This window comes from Protopterus annectens, chromosome 2.part0, assembly GCF_019279795.1.
Source record: "Protopterus annectens isolate FY-2018-M chromosome 2.part0, PAN1.0, whole genome shotgun sequence".
NCBI classification, from domain to species: Eukaryota; Metazoa; Chordata; order Ceratodontiformes; family Protopteridae; genus Protopterus; species Protopterus annectens.
The window spans coordinates 585,843,980-585,865,907 of record NC_056728.1 but is presented as its reverse complement, the minus strand read 5'-3'; the positions used below and the strand labels follow the sequence as shown (position 1 = coordinate 585,865,907).

Below are 21,928 nucleotides of genomic sequence, written 5' to 3'. Positions count from 1 at the left end.
TCAAACATGCACCAAAACAAGAAATACAAAATAAGTAAGGACGTAAATAAATAAATAAATAAACAGCAGTAAGCTGCACGACATTGCCAGAAGCAGAAATGAACTATTTTATCGAATGAAAAAGTCACCATTACTTTCAAACAAAGTAATGACTCTGGACTTTTTGATCAATCTACCTTTTCCTTTTGTCTTTAGATGCTGAAGTATTGCCATGGCATTCATTTTGCTACTCACTCTGCCAGTGTCTTTGGCTGCTCATGATAACTTTGGCAGAAAGTTATAAGCAATTTGTACAGACATGCATTGTTTACAGTTTGTCTGAGAAAAGTAATGAGCAACTTTCCTTCATGTGGCAGAAGACAGCCCAATAAAGGTACTCCTATACCTCTAAACTGTATGTCAGTATGAGGAACATTCATCTAGCTTAGTCTGAAAATTCCGTACTTCATGCTGTTTCACATTGAAAATGTCCATCAGACATTCATTGCTAAGATTTTTTTAACCAATATATATGGTAATTAATATCAAATCATAGTAGCTCATCAAAATAAAGTTTGTAAATATAAAGTAATACATTTTAACCATGCTTTGAGCTTCCGGGTTGAAATTGTTAGTTTGTGGTCCATAAATTTTGCCATTTGTTTGAGAGGTAATATTCTACAGTTTGGAGATGAAAAGTTGAGAACTATGAATGCATTTAATCTTAATAACAAATCAGTCTGATAAGATACCTTACACAAAAGTTATGATCCCCAAAAGAACTTACCATATATTCACCATTTGTTATTGCCTTGAAACTGGGACTCAGAAGAAACTATTGATGGCTTGTGTAACTGAATTAAGTCATAGAGCCAAAGACTGCGATTTTTTTATTGACAGGCAGAGTTGTCTGTGGAACAAAGATGACACTGTGTAGAACAGCAGATATAGTTAATAAATAGAGGAAAGAGCTTGCAGAAGACTTGGATGTGTGCTTAATTAAAATGAAGCTAAAGTCTATTGCTACTCAGAAGAATTATACTGTTAAGGCAAAATGCAGTGTGAAAAATATTTCAAACAGTATGGCAGCAAAGAAAGCTATAGTTATATGTAAGTTTAATGATGCAGTTAAAGCGGCATGCAACACATTTGGTGCCATTTTGTTGTAGGTTTGGTTATCAGCACAATTAACAAGTCATGTGTTACTGCCGGTGTAAGGCGTGTGCTTAGAGTTTTTATTTTTCTCAGTTATTCAAGTTGAGAAAAACAGGGGGGGAGCAGAAAAATATTTCTCAAGAGATTGATGCAAACAGAATTGATGATCGACCTGAATTATTCACTACAATTAAAGTAGAAAATTACTTGTTTGTGAAACAGATCTGTGTGTTTAGACTGTGTATATGATTTCTTCAGTGGATGCAAAAGAACAACAAATGTACCAACACAAAATTAATGGCTGCAAAGCTGTGTGCAAATAGTGCATTTATCACATGTAAACTAGATACTGGGGCTGAATGTAATATTGCTGTCAGTGGATTCACAGAACTGGACTTAAAAAGTATTATTGCCTGAGTCAAAGGCTTTATTGACTTATTCTAAGCATAAACCAAAAATGCCTGGTATAGACTGGCTCATTAATTCTCCGGCACGAGGTAAAGGCTGGTCGGGGGAGGTTAATATTCAGGTAGCAATCAGGGGTGGTTCAAGTTTTTTTTCTTATTTTGTCCAGCATCCATGTGCATTCATAGGTAAGACTACTTGCATGTGCTCATGCAGTGGATTGACTACACCAAACAACCTCAACTTGCATTATGATGTAAATCATTGCAGACAGTTCTTTCCAGTCTCTACCAGGGATGATTATGCCTACAGGTTTATCCTCCCTAATCAATGCACAACCCCTTCATCCATGAGACAGGTGAGTGGGCAATGCAGAGTTTCTCTTCTGACATCCTTGCCTGACTGTAGTCATCTGGGTCATAGGGCTCCAAACCACTCTGCCATGGAGCTGGGTATGTGAGGAATTTTGTGAATGATGACATCACTTGGAATTTTAATACATTACTTCAACATATCTTAAGAATGTTCTCAAATTTGAGACAGTTATCCAAACAGTGAAAAATCAATGAAAAAATGCGTTACTAGCTCTAAACAAGACTTTAGTCTTGCTATTTTTGAAGACAGAAATGCTCTATTTCAAACCATAGGACTTTTGCTTCTCCAGTTATTGGTGGGGAGGAGAATGAGAACAAAGTTGCCTTCATCTTTTGTTCTACTTTAATACGAGGCAATGCCAAATGTGTGACTAGTATGGCAGGAAGCTCAACAAAAATGAAGCTTTACTGTGACAGATCAGCTAAAAGACATTGCCTACACCAAGACCTGGAGAAACTCTTAGCCAAACACTTGGAACAACAAGAAGCTGTTGCCAATGGTCATGCAAATACATCAGTGTGATATGCTGTCAATACAAAATAAGGACTAATATTGCAGCGCAATAGAAAACATTTGTACAAGAATGTACTGTTCCCATCCTAAAGCATTGAAATAACTGACTAAATGACTTTAAGGTACAATTTGATAATGTGTCACAATTTCTTATTGAAAAGACTGTACTGAATGCATGACTTATGCCACTATTGATTGTGACTGTGTACCAGTTAATGCCTCACCTACAGGACTAGACTGTGACAACTTGCACAATGTGGGCCAACTACCAGATGTGACACAAAACTCTTCTATGATAGCATCACTTCAGAGTGATTGTAAAATATCTATGTTAATTGCTGAAAATACATGCAGGAAAAGAACAATGCCAACCAACAATGAAGTTGGCAATGCTAGAAGTCTAAACCTCAAAATCCACTCTCTCGAGGCACTCCTAAAAATGGAGAACATCAATATCTGTGCAGTGACTGAGACCTGGTTCAAGGCTCCAGAGAGCACCCCTGCAATACCAGGCTACAATTCTTACCACACTTTTCGGCCACAAAACCAAGACCGAAACACTAAAAGTGGAGGAGTGTCCATATTCACCAAGGATATTCACACCTCCAGGCTAGTTGCCCAACACAATGCATCTGAAATTCTCCAGGTGCAACTAACACTAGGTAAGACTGCAATCCAAATTGTAGCTTGCTACAGATCCCCCACCATACCCCAAGATTCTCACTACACCTTCCTAAACATACTGGAAAATATTAAGATACAACCAAACACCCTAATACTAGGTGATTTCAACTACCCTGCCATTAATTGGGAAAACTACTCAGGTATCAACTCCTTTTCCCAACGGTTCTTGGAATTCATAAATTCCAATGCCCTGGATCAACTAATCCATTGTCCCACCAGGGGCTCCAATATCCTAGACCTGGTCATTACCAACATGGGTGATAGATGCTCCACACCAGTGGTCACCCTCTCATTGGTCAGGTCTGACCATAAGCAAATCACCCTTGACAGCCACATCCCACCCCCACCCCCCAGTAAGGAAACCTCCTTAAAAAACTTCTCCAAAGCTAACTTCATTATACTGAAGTCAGAAGTGACAAACTTCACAACACCCACGCAGACAGGATCTGGAAGTTCGACTGCAGAATCCTACACTAAGGCACTGCATGAGCACATCCACTCATGCATGAATCGTGCCATCCCAAATAGAACCAAGATGCTCTTCTCCAAAAAAAGGAAGCCAATCTGGTGGTCCCCTGCTACAACCTGTTTCGAAAAGGAAAAGGATCAAAATTAACCATAAAAGGGAACCCTTATAAACCCCAAAACAAAAAAAAATTGCAAAATCCAAAAAACACAAGGCCTAAGTTTGGTTTGCTAGGGAAAAAGAGGCAAAAATACTGATCCCAGGGAAATTTAAAATTTACGTCATTACAATATCCCCACCCCGGGCCCCTTCGACCAAGGCAGAACTGACCCTCTTCAAGAGAAATCCTGACGAGTGGATGGGAGATCATAAGTTTACCCCGGGGTTCTCTTCCGTGTCCCTGCTAGACAGAAGCACAGTAAACTAACCTTAAAAGGGCTATCTTCTGTGACCTACTATTCAAAGGTACAGTCTACTAATCTAAAAGGGTGGCAAAAGCCAAACACACTCTGGCTAGGCTTATAAATGACCTAGGGCAGGTAGCCTAGTATCAACCTATGAACCTATGAACCTATTGCAAAACATTCCTTTCTATTTATTCCTATCTACTTCATTTATGAATTCTGATAATCATTTTTCTCATAACAGTGTAGCAATAATGACACTTTTTCTTTTAAATAGTAAGTCTAGGGTACATGAAAGATCATCTCTGTATGAAAAATAAGCTCTAAGCATAGGATGAAGTGACTTATCATTATATGGTCATGTGGCAATGACATCATACAATAATTACAATTCACAGCCATCCTTTGTAAATGTCTTAAGCTCTTTAAACTTGTTAACAGCCACTAACAATTAAAAAATGCTCACAATAACTCCAGAGCTTTCTCAACCTGATCTTTCTTTCACTACTGAATATAAGCTCTATTGCAGCTTCAAGTTTTAGACAAAAATGCCTATATCCACTTTAATAAGCAAAATTACTGCTAGTTCAATCAAGAAATGTTACTACTAATCATGGCATGCTGATACAAACTGATAAATGTCATTAAACACAAAACAAAAATGAAACCGTCAAACATGCACCAAAACAAGAAATACAAAATAAGTAAGGACATAAATAAATAAATAAATAAATAAACAGCAGTAAGCTGCACGACATTGCCAGAAGCAGAAATTAACTATTTCATCAAATGAAAAAGTCACCATTACTTTCAAACAAAGAAATGACTCTGGACTTTTTGATCAATCTACCTTTTCCTTTTGTCTTTAGATGCTGAAGTATTGCCATGGCATTCATTGTGCTACTCACTCTGCCAGTGTCTTTGGCTGCTCATGATAACTTGACAGAAAGTTAAAAGCAATTTGTACAGACATGCATTGTTTACTGTTTGTCTGAGAAAAGTAATGAGATCCAAGCAGCAACTTTCCTTCATGTGGCAGAAGACAGTCCAATGAAGGTACTGCTATACCTCTAAACTGTATGTCAGTATGAGGAACATTCATCTAGCTTAGTCTGAAAATTCCGTACTTCATGCTGTTTCACATTGAAAATGTCCATCACACATTCATTGCTAAGATTTTTTTAACCAATATATATGGTAATTAATATCAAATCATAGTAGTTCATCAAAAGAAAGTTTGTAAATATAAAGTAATGCATTTTAACCATGCTTTGAGCTTCCGGGTTGAAATTGTTAGTTTGTGGTCCATAAATTTTGCCATTTGTTTGAGAGGTAATATTCTACATTTTGGATATGAAAAGTTGAGAGCTATGAATACATTTAATCTTAATAACAAATCAGTCTGATAAGATACCTTACACAAAAGTTATGATCCCCAAAGGAACTTATCAAATATTCACCATTTGTTATTGCCTTGAAACTGGGACTCACAAGAAACAATTGATGGCTTGTGTAACTGAATTAAGTCATAGAGCCAAAGACTGTGATTTTTTTATTGGCAGGCAGAGTTGTCTGTGGAACAAAGATGACACTGTGTAGAACAGCAGATATAGTTAATAAATAGAGGAAAGAGCTTGCAGAAGACTTGGATGTGTGCTTAATTAAAATGAAGCTAAAGTCTATTGCTACTCAGAAGAATTATACTGTCAAGGCAAAATGCAGTGTGAAAAATATTTCAAACAGTATGGCAGCAAAGAAAGCTATAGTTATATGTAAGTTTAATGATGCAGTTAAAGCAGCATGCAACACATTTGGTGCCATTTTGTTGTAGGTTTGGTTATCAGCACAATTAACAAGTCATGTGTTACTACGGGTGTAAGGCGTGTGCTCAGAGTTTTTATTTTTCTCAGTTATTCAAGTTGAGAAAAACAGGGGGGGAGCAGAAAAATATTTCTCAAGAGATTGATGCAAACAGAACTGATGATCGACCTGAATTATTCACTATAATTAAAGTAGAGAATTACTTGTTTGTGAAACAGATTTGAGTGTTTAGACTGTATATATGATTTCTTCAGTGGATGCAAAAGAAAGTACAGTTTTGTACCTACCATAAATGTAGATGTCCGATAGGTATGCATCTGCAGTCATAACATATGGGTTGTCCTGCCTCAGACAGCCCTTCGGTCGGCCGGATTCCAAAGTCTGGGTCTGGCCTCGGCTGATGTCGCACTTTCCCCGACGTCAGAGCGTCTGGGGTATAAAAGCATCAGCCGATGCCATTTTCCTCAGTTTTTCTTGCCCCAGATGCCAGGTGCCCTCTAGGAAGGCTAAATTTGGATAAATGCTGAAAAGTTCCAAACATTTGCAAATTATATACATGTATAAACAAACAAATACACCATAATAGATTCCCCCAGCTAGCTAAAAGAGGGGTAAGCACCCTAGGAATACCACAGAGGGGAAGGAGGGAGGGTAATCCTGGCTGCAGATGCATACCTATCGGACATCTACATTTATGGTAGGTACAAAACTGTACTATGTCCTTCAAGGATGCATCTGCAGTCATAACATATGGGTAGAATACCATAGCCAATCTGGGGGAGGAGGTACTAAGAAAAGGATGGTGTAGTTAAGATCCCCTGCAGGACTGCAGTTGCAAACCCTGCTCTGGATCTAGAGTATAAAGGTAGATTGTAATGCTTGGCAAATGTATGCACGGAGCTCCAAGTAGCAACTTCTAAAATGTCCTTGGTAGCCACCCCTCGTAGGAAGGCTGTAGTGGTGGCCGTGGCCCTTGTGGAGTGAGGCCTGATATTTTCAGGAACTGTCTTGCCATGAAAGGAGTAGCAAAATCGAATGCAATTTCCTATCCATTTTGAAATTGTCTGTTTGGAAATTGCTCTTCCTTGCATCCCAGTTGCATATGCTACAAAAAGTTGGTCAGTTTTTCTGCTAGTTTTTGTTCTGTCCAAGTAGTAGCGTAGTTGTCTGTGTATATCCAGGGTGTGCAAAAGTTTTCCCCCTCTATTCTGTGGATTAGGGAAGAACGTAGGCAAGTGAATAGCTTGGTTCAAGGATACCCTAGATACCACCTTTGGCATAAAAGTAGGATTGGTTCTTAGTGACATCCTGTCCTGGTGGAAAATAAGAAAAGGCTGCACTGCCATTAATGCTTGTAACTCAGATACTCTTCTTGATGAAGTGATTGCCAGAAGAAATGCAGTTTTCCAAGATAGAAACTGTAGATCCGCTGATGCTGCTGGTTCAAAAGGAGGTAGTGTCAGTTTCTCCAGCACAAAGTTGAGATCCCAGGCAGGTAGAGGGGGTCTTCTTGGAGGTTTAATATTTTTGATCCTTCTCAGAAATTGCCTGAGGAGAGGGTGTGAGAAGATAGGTGGATCCACATTGTATTCTGCTGAAATTGCTGAAGCATGAATCTTAATGGAAGAATAGGACAGGCCATTGTGGAACAATTCTGCTAAGTATTCTAGGATATGTGTTAGGTTTGCCACTGTGACATCTGTGCCCTTTGATGTGCTCCAAATGAGAAATCTCTTTCATTTAGCTGAGTATGTCTTCCTTGTGGAAGGCCTGCGAGCCTCCAGGATAATGTCCTTCACCCTCTGAGATAAAACAGTTTGATTGGGATTTAAGGAATTTTCCAGGCAGTTAGCTGCAATGTTTTCAAGTTGGGATGCAGGGTCTTGAAATTGTTCTGCGTCAGAAGAAGAGGCCATAAGGGGAGAGGCCATGATTTTGCCTGAGACATGCTTCTCAATAATGGATACCAGTGTTGTCTTGGCCAGTCCGGAGCTATTAGTATCACTTTTGGCTGTTCCTCCGTGATCTTCAGTAGAACCTTGTACATCAATGGGAGAGGTGGGAAGGCATATACTGTTAGGGCTTTCCAGCTGAAAGAGAGAGAGTCCACCCTCCAAGCTTGTGGGTGGTATGTCCTTGAGCAGAATGTCTTCAGTTGATGATTGAGTGGGGAGGCGAACAAATCTATCTCCGGCATTCCCCATGTCTTTGCTATGAGTTGGAAGATGTCTGGGTGCAGCATCCATTCGTGTGCATCCATGGTAGTTCTGCTTAAGCTGTCCGCCAGTGCATTTTCTTTCCCTGGCACGAATTGGGCCTGTAGTTGGATATTGAGATTCAGGCATAGTTCCCACAGATTCATAGCCATCCGGCATAGAGGGTAAGAATGTGTGCTTCCCTGCTTGTTTATGTACCACATGACTGTGGTGTTGTCTGTCCTTATTAGCAGGTGTCCTTGTTGGAGGAAGGGTTTGAATGCCTCGATTGCATGCCTCACTGCCAGCATTTCCTTTTGGTTTATGTGCATGCTTAGCTGTCCTTGAGGCCATAGGCCTTGGATACATTTGTCCTCCATGTGCGCTCCCCATCCTTGGTCTGAGGCATCCGTGGTGATGGTCTGACTTGGTTTTGGTTTGTTGAAAGGCAACCCTCTGTTGGACTGGCAGGCCTGAGCCCACCACAGGAATTCCTTTTGAAGGCATGGAATGATTGGTATCAGGGTTTCTAAACTGTGACTGTGCTGAGACCATACACTCCGGAGGTACCATTGTAATTTCCTCATATGCAGCCTGGCATGCGGTATTAGAATTATGCAGGATGCCATGTAACCCAGGGCCTGCAGGATTTTCCTTGCAGTAAGCTGAGTTTGTCTTGTCAGAATCATGAAGTAATCTGGAAGTTGTTTTTGTTTTTCTTCTGTGAGAAAGGCCATTTGGGTGGTTGTGTCCAGATCTGCACCCAAAAAGGTTATCCTTTGGGATGGTACTAGTCTTGACTTTTGGATGTTGACTGTGTATCCCAAGGTCTGTAGCAGGTGTATGGCATAGGCCAAGTCCTTTATCAAATTTTCCTTGTTGTCCGCTTGTATTAGGCAGTCGTCCAGGTATGGGTAAATTTGAATTCCCTGTAGTCTGCAAAGTGCAATTACTGATGCCAGGCATTTCGTGAATACTCTGGGCACAGTAGATAAGCCAAAGGGCAATGCTGAGAATTGATAATGCTCTGATCCTGCAAGAAATCTGAGGTGTCTTCTGCAGTTTGGTCGAATAGGGACGTGCAGGTATGCCTCCTTGAGATCTAGAGTCACCAGCCAATACTCCTTGCCCAACATGGGAAGAAGTTGCTGTAGGGTCAGCATTTTGAATTTTGGCACAATGAGATAAGTGTTCAGTGCGAACAGGTCGAGAATAGGCCTCCATTGATTTTCCTTTCTTGGTACAAGGAATAGTCTGGAGTAAAATCCTTGGCCTTGTTCTGAACATGGTACCTTTTCTATAGCTTTCATCTGAAGTAAATTGCTGATTTGTTTTAAAGCCTCTGCCCTCTGATTTGGTGGAAGGTTTGGCATTCTGCCTCTTTTTGGCAAAGTGTGGAAGTGGAACCTGTATCCTTTGTCTATTATTTGCAGTGTCCATGCATCCTTTGTGATATAATGCCAGTTTTTTGAGAATAAAGCCAGCATTCCGCCCAAGGGTGCTTCCAGTTGATCCCTGGTAGGCGGAATCAGAGTTAAGTCATTGACCCTGTCCTGGTGTAGTAGTTGTTGTTGTTGCTGTTGCACTACTCCTCTAGTTGGCAGGCTGCCACTGACGGCCTCTGTAGGAGCCCTTCGATTGACCTCTGCCTCTAGGGCGCCTGTTCCTGCCTTTCTGGGCTCTGTCCAAGTCTGGAAAGGACCAATTCTTAGTAGGCCAGTTTCTGCTGAATCTCGGTGGTTGAACTTGCAGGAAATCTTTAACTGTTTGCACAGATTTTGCCTTTTCTTCAACCTTTTTTAAGATCTCCTGAGCAGAGGAGCCAAATAAATTTTGTTTCTCCATTGGAGCATCCAGGAGTTTAGCTTTGACATGGTCTGGCAAAGATTGCTCCTTCAGCCAGGCATGCCTACGAATAACTGCCCCAGTCATAGCTGATCTAAATGAAGCCTCCAGTGCATCATAGCCACATTTTAAGAAATGATTACTAACCTGTTGTGAGTTGTGTACCAAATCCTGAAGGGATTTACGGTCTAGGGGTTCAGGAGAAGAAAGTTTCTTATTCAGTTCATCTAACAAATACTCCTGGTACTGTATCATTTGAAATTGACAGTTTAATGCCTCGACAGAAAGAGTTGCAGAAGTATACACCTTCTTTCCCCATCTCTCTATAGCTCTAGACTCTCTGTCAGAGGGTAGAGGATTTTTGGCAGTAGCGGCCACAACCCCTTTAGGGCCCTGAGAAATAGTTTCTGGGTCTGCAGAATGGGTTTTATACAAATGGAAATGAGAATCCGGGACCCTGTAGTATCTGTCAGGTTTGGCAGGGGCCGGAGGGAGAGTATCAGGGGCTGTACTGACATCATTGTACACATCATCAATTACATTCAGAACAGGAGGTATAGCTAAGGGCCTATGCTGAGGCAAATGCAAAAAGGTCCTTAATCTTTTTCTAGAATCACAGAAATCCTGACCTTGCCATTGAAAATGCTCTCTCATGGAGTGTAGAGTCTCACCAAAGGAAAACTCTTCAGGAGGGGAGGCCGAAGGAATAGATTCCTCTGCATCTGAATCCTCATAAGGCGAGTAAGCCCCTTCCTGGTGGTCTGACAACTCAGATCCATCCGTGGAATCATCTGAGGAGTGTGGATCAGAGGGGTCAGTCCTGGGCCTTTTGTCTGGAGGAGGTTGAGAAGCCCTGTCTGGGTGAGGTTGTGAATCCCTAATTAAGGAAATAAGGTCCTCAGCAAGGCTGAGGATCTGTGAACTAGAGGAAGGCCTCTGGGAGGTAGATTTGGCAGGCAAAGCTTTTGAAAGTTTGGCAGCTTTAGCCCTTGAAAAGGCCTTAATGGACATGGAAGCAGGGGGCCTAGCTGCCCCACGTGCAGGGGGAGAAATGTCCAAAGGTATGGTGTCGGACAATTCCTGAACACTAGTTTCGGTAGGTAGTTCTGAAGCCGACTCAGCCGGGGCCTCTCGGGCCTCGGTGGTCGGAAGTATGGTTTCGGAAGAAGGAATCATCGAGGACTCGGTTTCGGCCGAAACCGAGACACTCGCGGTAGGCCTAGCCGTGGTTTCAGCCGAAACCTCGGGCCGCGAGTGTCGGTCCTTTTCCTTGCGTTTTTTGACCATATGCGAAGTCAGAGTCTCCGACGGCATTTTATAAGCAAAAGCGGCTCCAAAAAATTCCTCTGCAAACTCCAACCGACGTCTAAGAGTTCATCGGTTGAAGGAGGCACAAGCTAAACAGGCCGATACGTTGTGGTCTGGGCCTAAGCAAGGAAGGCAGTAAGAATGGAAATCCTTATGAGGTATTTGTTTCCCACAAGTTAAACAATTATTTACTTTGTCTGACATCGGCTGAGGCAAGAAAGAGTCCCCATCGGGGTACTTAGCTTTTTTCGAAGTCTTCGGTAGCTGAAATCACTGGATCTGACTGACCGGCACTTGCGAACAGCTTCTGCTTTGGGCACCGCACGGCAAGAAAGACTGAGGAAAATGGCATCGGCTGATGCTTTTATACCCCAGACGCTCTGACGTCGGGGAAAGTGCGACATCAACCGAGGCCAGACCCAGACTTTGGAATCCGGCCGACCGAAGGGCTGCCTGAGGCAGGACAACCCATATGTTATGACTGCAGATGCATCCTTGAAGGACATCAAAAAATGTACCAACACAAAATTAATGTCTGCAAAGCTGTGTGTAAATAGTGCATTTATCACATGTAAACTGGATAATGGGGCTGAATGTAATATTGCTGTCATTGGATTCACAGAACTGGACTTAAAGAGTATTACTGCCTGAGTCAAAGGCTTTATTGACTTATTCTAAGCATAAACCAAAAATGCCTGGTATAGACTGGCTCATTAATTCTCTGGCACGAGGTAAAGGCTGGTCGGGGGAGGTTAATATTCAGGTAGCAATCAGGGGTGGTTCAAGTTTTTTTTCTTATTTTGTCCAGCATCCATGTGCATTCATAGGTAAGACTACTTGCATGTGCTCATGCAGTGGATTGACTACTCCAAACAACCTCAACTTGCATTATGATGTAAATCATTGCAGACAGTTCTTTCCAGTCTCTACCAGGGATGATTATGCCTACAGGTTTACCCTCTCTAATCAATGCACAACCCCTTCATCCATGACACAGGTGAGTGGGCAATGCAGAGTTTCTCTTCTGACATCCTTGCCTGACTGTAGTCATCTGGGTCAATGGGCTCCAAACCACTCTGCCATGGAGCTGGGTATGGGAGGAATTTTGTGAATGATGACATCATTTGGAATTTCAATACATTACTTCAACATATCTTAAGAATGTTCTCAAATTTGAGGCAGTTATCCAAACAGTGAAAAATCAACGAAAAAATGCATTACCAGCTCTAAACAAGACTTTAGTCTTGCTATTTTTGAAGACAGAAATGCTGTATTTCAAACCATAGGACTTTTGCTTCTCCAGTTATTGGTGGGGAGGAGAATGAGAACAAAGTTGCCTTCATCTTTTGTTCTACATTAATACGAGGCAATGCCAAATGTGTGACTAGTATGGCAGGAAGTTCAACAAAAATGAAGCTTTACTGTGACAGATCAGCTAAAAGAGATTGCCTACACCAAGACCTGGAGAAACTCTTAGCCAAACACTTGGAACAACAAGAAGCTGTTGCCAATGGTCATGCAACTACATCAGTGTCATATGCTGTCAATACAAAATAAGGTCTAATATTGCAGTGCAATAGAAAACATTTGTACAAGACTGTACTGTTCCCATCCTAAAGCATTGAAATAACTGAATAATTGACATTAAGGTACAACTTGATAATGTGTCACAACTTCTTATTGAAGAGACTGTACTGAATGCATGACTTATGCCACTATTGATCGTGACTGTGTACCAGTTAATGCCTCACCTACAGGACTAAACTGTGACAACTTGCACAATGTGGGCCAACTACCAGATGTGACACAAAAATCTTCTATGATAGCATCACTTCAGAGTGATTGTAAAATATCTATGTTAATTGCTGAAAATACATGCAGAAAAAGAACAATGCCAACCAACAATGAAGTTGGCAATGCTAGAAGTCTAAACCTCAAAATGCACTCTCTCTCGGCACTCCTAAAAATGGAGAACATCGATATCTGTGCAGTGACTGAGACCTGGTTCAAGGCTCCAGAGAGCACCCCTGCAATACCAGGCTACAATTCTTACCACACTTTTCAGCCACAAAACCAAGACCAAAACACTAAAGGTGGAGGAGTGTCCATACTCACCAAGGATATTCACACCTCCAGGCTAGCTGCCCAACACAATGCATCTGAAATTCTCCAGGTGCAAATAACACTAGGTAAGACTGCAATCCAAATTGTAGCTTGCTACAGATCCCCCACCATACCCCAAGATTCTCACTACACCTTCCTAAACATAGTGGAAAATGTTAAGATACAACCAAACACCCTAATACTAGGTGATTTCAGCTACCCTGCCATTAATTGGGAAAAGTACTCAGGTACCAACTCCTTTTCCCAACGGTTCTTGGAATTCATAAATTCCAACGCCCTGGATCATCTAATCTATTGTCCCACCAGGGTCTCCAATATCCTAGACCTGGTCATTACCAACATGGGAGATAGATGCTCCACACCAGTGGTCACACCCTCATTGGTCAGGTCTGACCATAAGCAAATCACCCATGACATCCACATCCCACCCCCACCCCCCAGTAAAGAAACCTCCTTAAGAAACTTCTCCAAAGCCAACTTCATGCTACTGAAGTCAGAAGTGATAAACTTCACAACACCCACGCAGACAGGATCTGGAAGTTCGACTGCAGAATCCTACACTAAGGCACTGTATGAGCACATCCACTCATGCATGAATCGTGCCATCCCAAATAGAACCAAGATGCTCTTCTCCAAAAAAAGGAAGCCAATCTGGTGGTCCCCTGCTATAAACAAACTATACAACAGAAGGAAGAAACTGTTGCAGAAAAGAGGAAAATCCCAGGATGCAAAAAAGTCCCTCACCAGCCTCAGTAAGAAGCTGAGATCCTTCATAAAATCCTCAAAAGCTAGTTACGAAAATAAAATTGCCAAAGATTCCAAAGACAACCACAAGGCATTCTATAGTTATGTCAAGAATCTAAATGGCAATGCTCAGATCTGCTATGAACTACAACAGAATTGCATTAAATATACTGATCCCAAGGATATTGCCAATAACCTGACAGATCGATTTAGTGCAAACTTCACTCCCCTCTCACCCCCTAAAGGGCCCATCTGAATACCAAAAGATTGCCAAATTCCGATAATCACATCCACACAGGTAGAAACAGCACTCTCTAAAGCTAAGACTACAGCATCCATGGGACCAGATGACATCCCAGGCTGTGTACTACATGAACTACAAAATGAACTGGCACCCCACCTAAGTGTCATGTTTAATCATAGCCTCACCTCAGGCTTCGTGCCCACTGAGTGGCGCACAGCTACAGTTATCCCGCTCCACAAGGGAGGATCCACCTTGGATCCCGGGAACTACCGTCCCATCAGTCTGACAAGCCTGATCTGCAAGGACATGGAACACATTATCATGGAACTTATAAACAAAGACATTGGCAACCTCCAGACACTGGACCCCACCCAGTTTGGGTTTGTGAAGGGCTGATCTTGTCTCCTGAATCTGATTGACTTCTTCAAATCGGTGTCCAGAGCTGTGGACAAGGGTAAGGAGGTCCACACAGCCTATCTGGACCTCGCCAAGGCCTTCGACACCAACCCCCACTCTGGAATAATAGATAAACTTACTAAGTTGGGCATAAATCCCTACGTCACTCGATGGGTTGCCAACTGGCTTACTGACAGAACTCAGAATGAAAAAGTAGCCAACTCCAAATCCAGCTCCAGACAAGTGACAAGTGGAGTACCTCAGGGTTCAGTCCTGGGACAACTCTTGTTTGGCATCTACTTCTCTGAAGTACAGGCCAACATTAAGGGACTCTGGCTAACTGTTTGCAGATGACTGCAAACTGGGAGCCATTATTGAATCCCCATATGATGTGGATATTCTACAAAAGGGCCTTACAGAAACAGATGCCTGGTGCCAGAGCCATGGGCTCAAGCTTAATGCCAAGAAATGTATAGTAATCCCCTTTGGAAAAAAAACATGTGCCCATGAACTACCACATAGGTGGCAGGATACTAAACATCAAAAGTGTGATGAGAGACTTAGGGACACAAGTGGACAGTGGTCTCACTTTCGATAAATACATCGCCAAAACAGTCAGGAAATCCTTCTACGTGGCACACCTCATCACTAAGGGTTTTTCATCCAGGAAAAAAGGAGGTCATTGTCCCACTGTACTCATCCCTCATTAGACCCATTATAGAGTATAATGCCCCATTTGGGATGTACCTCACAAGACATCTGCAACAGCTGGAAAGGCCACAGAAATACCTCACTAAAAGAATCACAGGCCTAAAGCAGATGCCATATGCTGACCGTCTAAAAAAACTCCAGCTATACTTTGTGGCATATCGTCTACTCAGAGGTGATCTCTGCTTAACATACAAGGCCATGTCAAACCCTGAGCTGTTGGACATGCTCCACTTAAAGAAATCCCAATCCCTCAGAGCCACATGCTCCAGGGATCTAAACCTTATCATCACATTGAACAAAACATGCTGGAGGGATAGGTTCCTGACCCAGAGACTCCCCATACTCTGGAAAAGACTGCCCATACATGTCAAGCAGAGCACCTCATTGGCCCTCTTCAAAAGGAATCTTGATGATTGGATGGGAGAAAGGAAATTCACCCCGGGGATCATGTCAGTCACCCTGCTAGTCAGGGGCCCAGAGAATAGATACTGTGGGAAAAAATTTCCAGGGAATTGTTATGGCTAGGCTTGCATAGGTCTTAGGGCCGATAGCCTAGTACCAACCTATGAACCTATGAACCTAAGTGTAGCGACCTGTAAACAAACAAATAACACTGTAGAAGGACCAGGCTCTAGTCTAGATGTAGAAAAAAACACATTTTAATGCACCATAAATGCTTCAGCTGTATCACCACATTTTCATCCAAACATGGACTTTATCAGATGTAGAGCAATGTAAAATCCCACCAGATTAAATACCCTTTTACCCACAATTCAATCACCAATTAATCACATGCAAAAAGTTAATTACCCTTCTATCAATTAAATCGAACAAGATGATGAAGCACACATTAATAAACCATGTGATAAATAATGAATATCAAAAAAATAAAATACTTATCCAAGTTTTATTAAAAATGTAATTAAAACTATATATCAGATCGAATAAAAGTTGCAAAATAAATACAGATTAAAATTAAAGTACATCTATTTACATCCTATGAACTAAGAACTCCATTTCACATTTTTTAACTTTGATTATTTTCATGAAGCATTTTTATTATGCATTTTTTAGCTTTTGTAGCATTATCGCCTCATAGCAAGCGGTTCTCCCTTTCGATTCTCAGCTGGAGCGCCTTCTGTGTGGAGTCTGCATGTCCTCCCCGTGGTCGAGTGGCGTTCGAAAGACATGCATGAATGGGCATTGGGCTGGCACCTTGGCACCGTAAAAATCTACTGCCAATCATTAGCGGACTGAAGTTCCGCTGTGGCGACCCCTAACCGAGAAAAGCCAAAAAGAAGAAGCTTTTGAATTCTAGGAAAGTTGTGGTTATAATGCATATTTTTCAACACTAGATGGAGTTCTTTGTTCACAGGATGAAGATAGGTGTACCTTAATTTGATTTTTTATCTGTTTTGGACTTTTATTCTATCTGATATGTTTGGCATAAATACATTTTCAAAATTTTTAACATTGCTAGCATCCATTTATATAGTTTTAATTACATTTTTAATAAAATTTGGATAAGTATTTTTTTTTTATATTCACTATTGAATGGTTTAGTAATGTGTGTTTCTTCAGCTTGTTAGATTTAATTGATGAAAGGATGATTATTAAGTTTTTGAATGTAATTAATTGGTGGCTGAATTGTGGGTAAAAGGGTATTTAAACTGGTGGGATTTTTCATTGCTGTACATCTGATGAAATCCATGTTTGGACAAAAATGCAGTGATACAGTTAAAGTGTTTATTGTGCATTAAAAAGTAATTTTTCTACATTTTTCTACATTTGGAGTTGAGCCTGGTCATTCTACAGTGCTACGTTAATTGCTGTGACTGTAATCTCTGAGTTACTGATGCTGTGTATTTATTGTGTTTTTTTCTAATATGCATGTCTGATAATCATTAATTTATACCCAGTTGTTGAACCTGCACATATCTTAGATGATATATATATGTCAATTGACATCCCCAGTGTTTAGTATAGTATAGTATAATATAGTACAGTGTAAAGTACTGTACACCTATATTTGGTTGTATAAATGTAACCATTTACTTTAAGGGGAGGAATGGGATATATAATGCAGTGTGCTTTTAATTAACCCTTAAAACTACAATTCTTATTGAATGTCAGATGAATTTGTTTTACAGGGCAGTTGCTGCCATAACACTAAATTTTATAGTTGGTTTTGCTAGCTCTCAGGTGCCTGCAGTATTTCTTTAAATTCTTTGATGTCTTTGCCTAGAATATTCAATTCCATGCCTAAGTATACAGTAGAAGCATCAGTAAGCCAAAAACAGAAGTCTTGCTGAACTAACATTTTGTTGCTTTCATCTTTTTGGGGGGATACATAATCTGAAATTATTTAAACTGTTTGCTTAGAAATCACTTCTGAAGCATTTCCATTTTCATTTGTGAGTTAATTAGAAATTTTGTACTTGTTTATAAGTGCTATTGAAAATAAAATAAAATAATTTCTTATATGATAATTCTAACTTTTCTCAAATCCTTCATAAGAAATTCTGAGCAATATGTATATGTGTAAACAAACAAAATATTTATACAGTAGTACATTCGATGCAAGTAATTTGATCATTCCCTTACCAAGATTTATAAAAAAAAATGCTAAGATTGGTTAGGTGATAATTTCACTTCTTTATTATGTTAAATATATGAATAAACCTTACTTTTTAGGTATTTTTGTTTAATAACTTACTTTTGAAAGCAGTGAGCTGCGGTGACAAGCCAGTTATTGCTGATAATGGAAGCACCACATACATGGGACGTGAGATGAAGGCTAACTTGCCAAGGCCATTCCCCACTCATTGCTGCTGTTCCTCCTACAATCTTGCTAGAGAACGTAAGACTTCTTTTTCCACAAGCTATAACAAACCCCAAAAGCGTTACAAGCAGAGTCAAGTATTTTTATTTTGTTAAAACATCTTAAAGTACACTACAAAACACAATGTTCAAATGGTAAAACTGTGTAGCAAGTCTAAATTTAATGAAGATAGCTTCAGTCTGTGCTTAAAAACTAGGTGCCTCACATTAAATGCAATACAACTCTAGTATTTCAGTTCCTTTCCTTATCAGGATGGAATAGATGACCACTTTCTCTTAAAATTATGCAAAAACACATACTTCTCTGCAGGAAATGTTTCATCTAAAGCAAGCAAAGAGCAAACTTGTCTTTACATTGAAGTCAGGGAGCAAAGACATGTTTTGTTTGCCAGTTTTATCTCCCCAGTGCATTCTTGGAAAAATCCTACTCCACCTCTGATCTGTCAGCTTAGACATTGCTAGAAAATTTTCAGGGTAACCTCAGACTAACTTTGAGTATGAAGTCAGTGAGCTGAATGAGTGACATGAAACTTCTGTAAATGATACTTTTATAACCTTTCATATAGCTCCAGCCTCATTTTACCATACAGATTTTGTTTCTGTTTCAGTCTTTGACAATTATTTTTTCAACTTTATCTTGTGAAGTGTGTGTGTGTGTGTGTGTGTGTGTGTGTGTGTGTGTGTGTGTGTGTGTGCATGTGTGTGAGTTTGTGAGAGACTGGGATAGAGAAGGAGAGAGAAAGAAAGAGCAGGACAGAGGTATACATGCGTGGTGTTCTATTTTGCCGGATGAAATGAAGACGCATGGTATTCAGGCAAAGATTAGAGTTCTGTATTGTATTATGTCAATACATATTTTTGAAACATTTCAGACAGTCTTTCTTGCAGCTTTTCTACATAAGTAACTTTTCTGGTCTCTAGGAATGTGTAGGCACCTCTCACCACTAATACAGTACATTAATGACAAAATTTCCTTTTTTCAACTTAAACCTTATTCTGCTTGTGCAGTTTCATGTTTATTTTTTGGACTATTTAGTTACTGCCTCCTTCCACAAAAGTATCTGGAAATGTAATGATTGTGGCAGTTCAGTCAATGATTTATGCGTCCACTTCAATCTGTGATATAGATATCTTGCTGTCCTGTTATGAGCAATGTTATATATGTATATACTGCTTCAGTACACATATTGTCAGTAAAGGCTGGATAACAGGGTTGAGATACAAGGCACACATTCTTTAAAAGGTTTACTTAACTAATATTTACTTGATCTTCACATTATAAACACTCTGCAGTGACAATGTCCTCTTAAAGGTAAGACTACTCTATTATTACTATATACTATTATGTTATACCCCCTTATTTTAAAGAGCCTTAATAAATAAATATGCTGTATTTACATTTGTATGCACTTATTTTCATGTGCATTACCAATGGACTATAAGATCAACCAGGGCCAGATCCACCACTAGACAACCTAGGCAGTTGCCTAGGCCCAGTGCTGGTGGGCGGCAGCCACAACATTAATTTAATAAAAAATGTTTTCCTACTTAAATACTTGCTGGCACCTGCCCTGCTGCTTTAAGATGTGAGACTGCTGAACAAAATGAACACAGACCCGCTGCTTTAAGATGTTTCACTGATCCAGCCAAAGAGATTTAAGACAACAAACACATGAGATTTGATTGCTGCACAGAACACTTCCTGAACTCTTTGAGATTTTTACTCCATAACACAAGCAGCCAGTCATGTCTGCTTGAAAGTACACTTCTCCAAATATTTTTGTAGGTACAGAGAGAAGTGTGTGTGTGTGTGTGCGTGTGTGTGTGTGTGTGTGTGTGTGTGTGTGTGTGTGTGTGTGTGTGTGTGTGCGTGTGTGTGTGTGAAATGCTCTAATTACAGAGGGCAGATTAGTTAACTAAGTAACTTTCTCAGGCTTAAACCCTGTACCTTGGTTACAAGAGGCATGAGCCTTAATCCTCAACAACAACTGCCACTGGTAATTACTGAACACTACAGTCATTAGAGTTGGTTGAAATGTTTTGAAATGGGTACGTTTGCGATTATTGGTTCATATATTTTGTTTCACTGCTTACTGGAAAAATATATTCAAAACTACAAATTTAAACTGTACTGTAACAATTGTTGTTTTAAACAAAACATGTTTCTATATTAAACAAGAAATAATTATAAAATGATCAGGAAGGTGAATTAACACATGCGGTTATGTATGGTCCTAAAATTTATGCAGGGTGCCCATGGTTTGAAAACAGTCTGGGGACCAAGGTACACCTACTCAACCAATGGCCAGGTATGTTTTTAATGATTGTTAGTTTCACTGCATTTTCAATTAATATGAGCCTCAAGGGAAAAGAAGTTTACTGTTGCTCATGCTAAGTCTGTTTTTAATGTGCAACTGTTTTGTTTTAACCAATAATCTTCACTGATTATGTTATAAAATTCTAAAGTAGTGTTAGTGGCACAACAGGTAGCACACTTGCCTTTGGTACAGAAGCCTGTGGGTTCTATTCCCATACTGGGTAGATAGATGCATTACTGACACAGCAGTGCAGCATAGGGGGGTGGGGTGTTGCACTCCTGACAGTGTTATCCTTCGGCTTAGCCATTAAGAGGCTTCATCTGCCTGAGTTGGTGGTAGGTCATGAGGATATAAAAGATACTAGCACACTCATTGAAAAGTGTAGGGGAAGTTTCCTAATGGCCTGGCCAAACTCAATATATCTGCAGTCATTTCCAAAGTAAAAAATAACATAGTGTACACACTGGCAGTTTTGAGCAGTGCTTATAGCAGTTGGGGGAAGACAGCTAAGTAGTGGAACACTGGCATGGCTGCTGGGGTGGGACCCTGCTCCATTGCTCTGCTTAGGGCCACATTTGAGCATGAGATGGCATTTTTAAATGTATCAACATTAATGACAAACTTGAAAATCTGTTTGAAGATTTACAGTCATTATACATTCTACACAGTTGTGGCATGAATTAGTTTTGCTGTCATTTTTATGTGTTTTCTGCCTCCATGTTTGTCAGTCATGAAGCCTTTTCCCAATGGAACACATCTCATTCTTTCCCACACCTGGAAATGTAACTTAAGATCAAGATGGGAGAACTGGAGGGGGATATTGTTCAGGTAGTGATTCAGCTGCTTTATTCTCTTGTCGACATCACAGCAATGATGACATTTTTGTAATGGACTTATACTGTCCCTTGATGGAGGAATGTGCAATACATATCACCCCTGAGATCCAAAATGCCTTCTTCAAGTGAGATCACATTTTCACACACCAGTGATGAATCCTGTTACTAGGTTATAGTTTAACGACACTAATACTTATCCACACTGTGCATTTATTTGTATTATCACCCTTCCTCTGAGGGACTGTGGGTCAGCTGGCTGTACCCTGTTATTTCTCCAGGATGGGCACACCCATCATCCCCTGCCAGCTCTGTCAGGTGCACAAGCCTCTAACTTAAATTCAGATCATCTGCATTGTAGTTATAGCATTATCACTCTATGCCACCAGAGATGGCCATGAATTATTATTATTTTTGATCAGCCTCCCATTTCTTGGATAATTTCTAGAAATAGCTTACTTCTTTTCTAAAAATTTTTCAAAACTGCATTTTGCTTAGGTGTCTTAAAGAAATTTCTGGACTAAATGTTCACTATGCAGAATTTCTATAGCAACCATAGAACTATTT

The 21,928-nt window shown here is 40.4% G+C and overlaps 1 protein-coding gene across 14 annotated transcripts in view; it reads right to left on the bottom strand.

Annotated features, from left to right (window-relative positions):
* Positions 1-21,928, bottom strand: part of LOC122793158 (transmembrane protease serine 11D-like) — a 971,710-nt gene that overhangs the window by 154,901 nt on the left and 794,881 nt on the right. For all 14 annotated transcript variants that reach the window (XM_044060954.1, XM_044060958.1, XM_044060960.1 and 11 more), the window contains one exon: positions 18,086-18,251. In XM_044060954.1, coding sequence (XP_043916889.1) covers positions 18,086-18,251 — 166 coding nt within the window. The remainder of the gene's footprint in view (positions 1-18,085; positions 18,252-21,928) is intronic.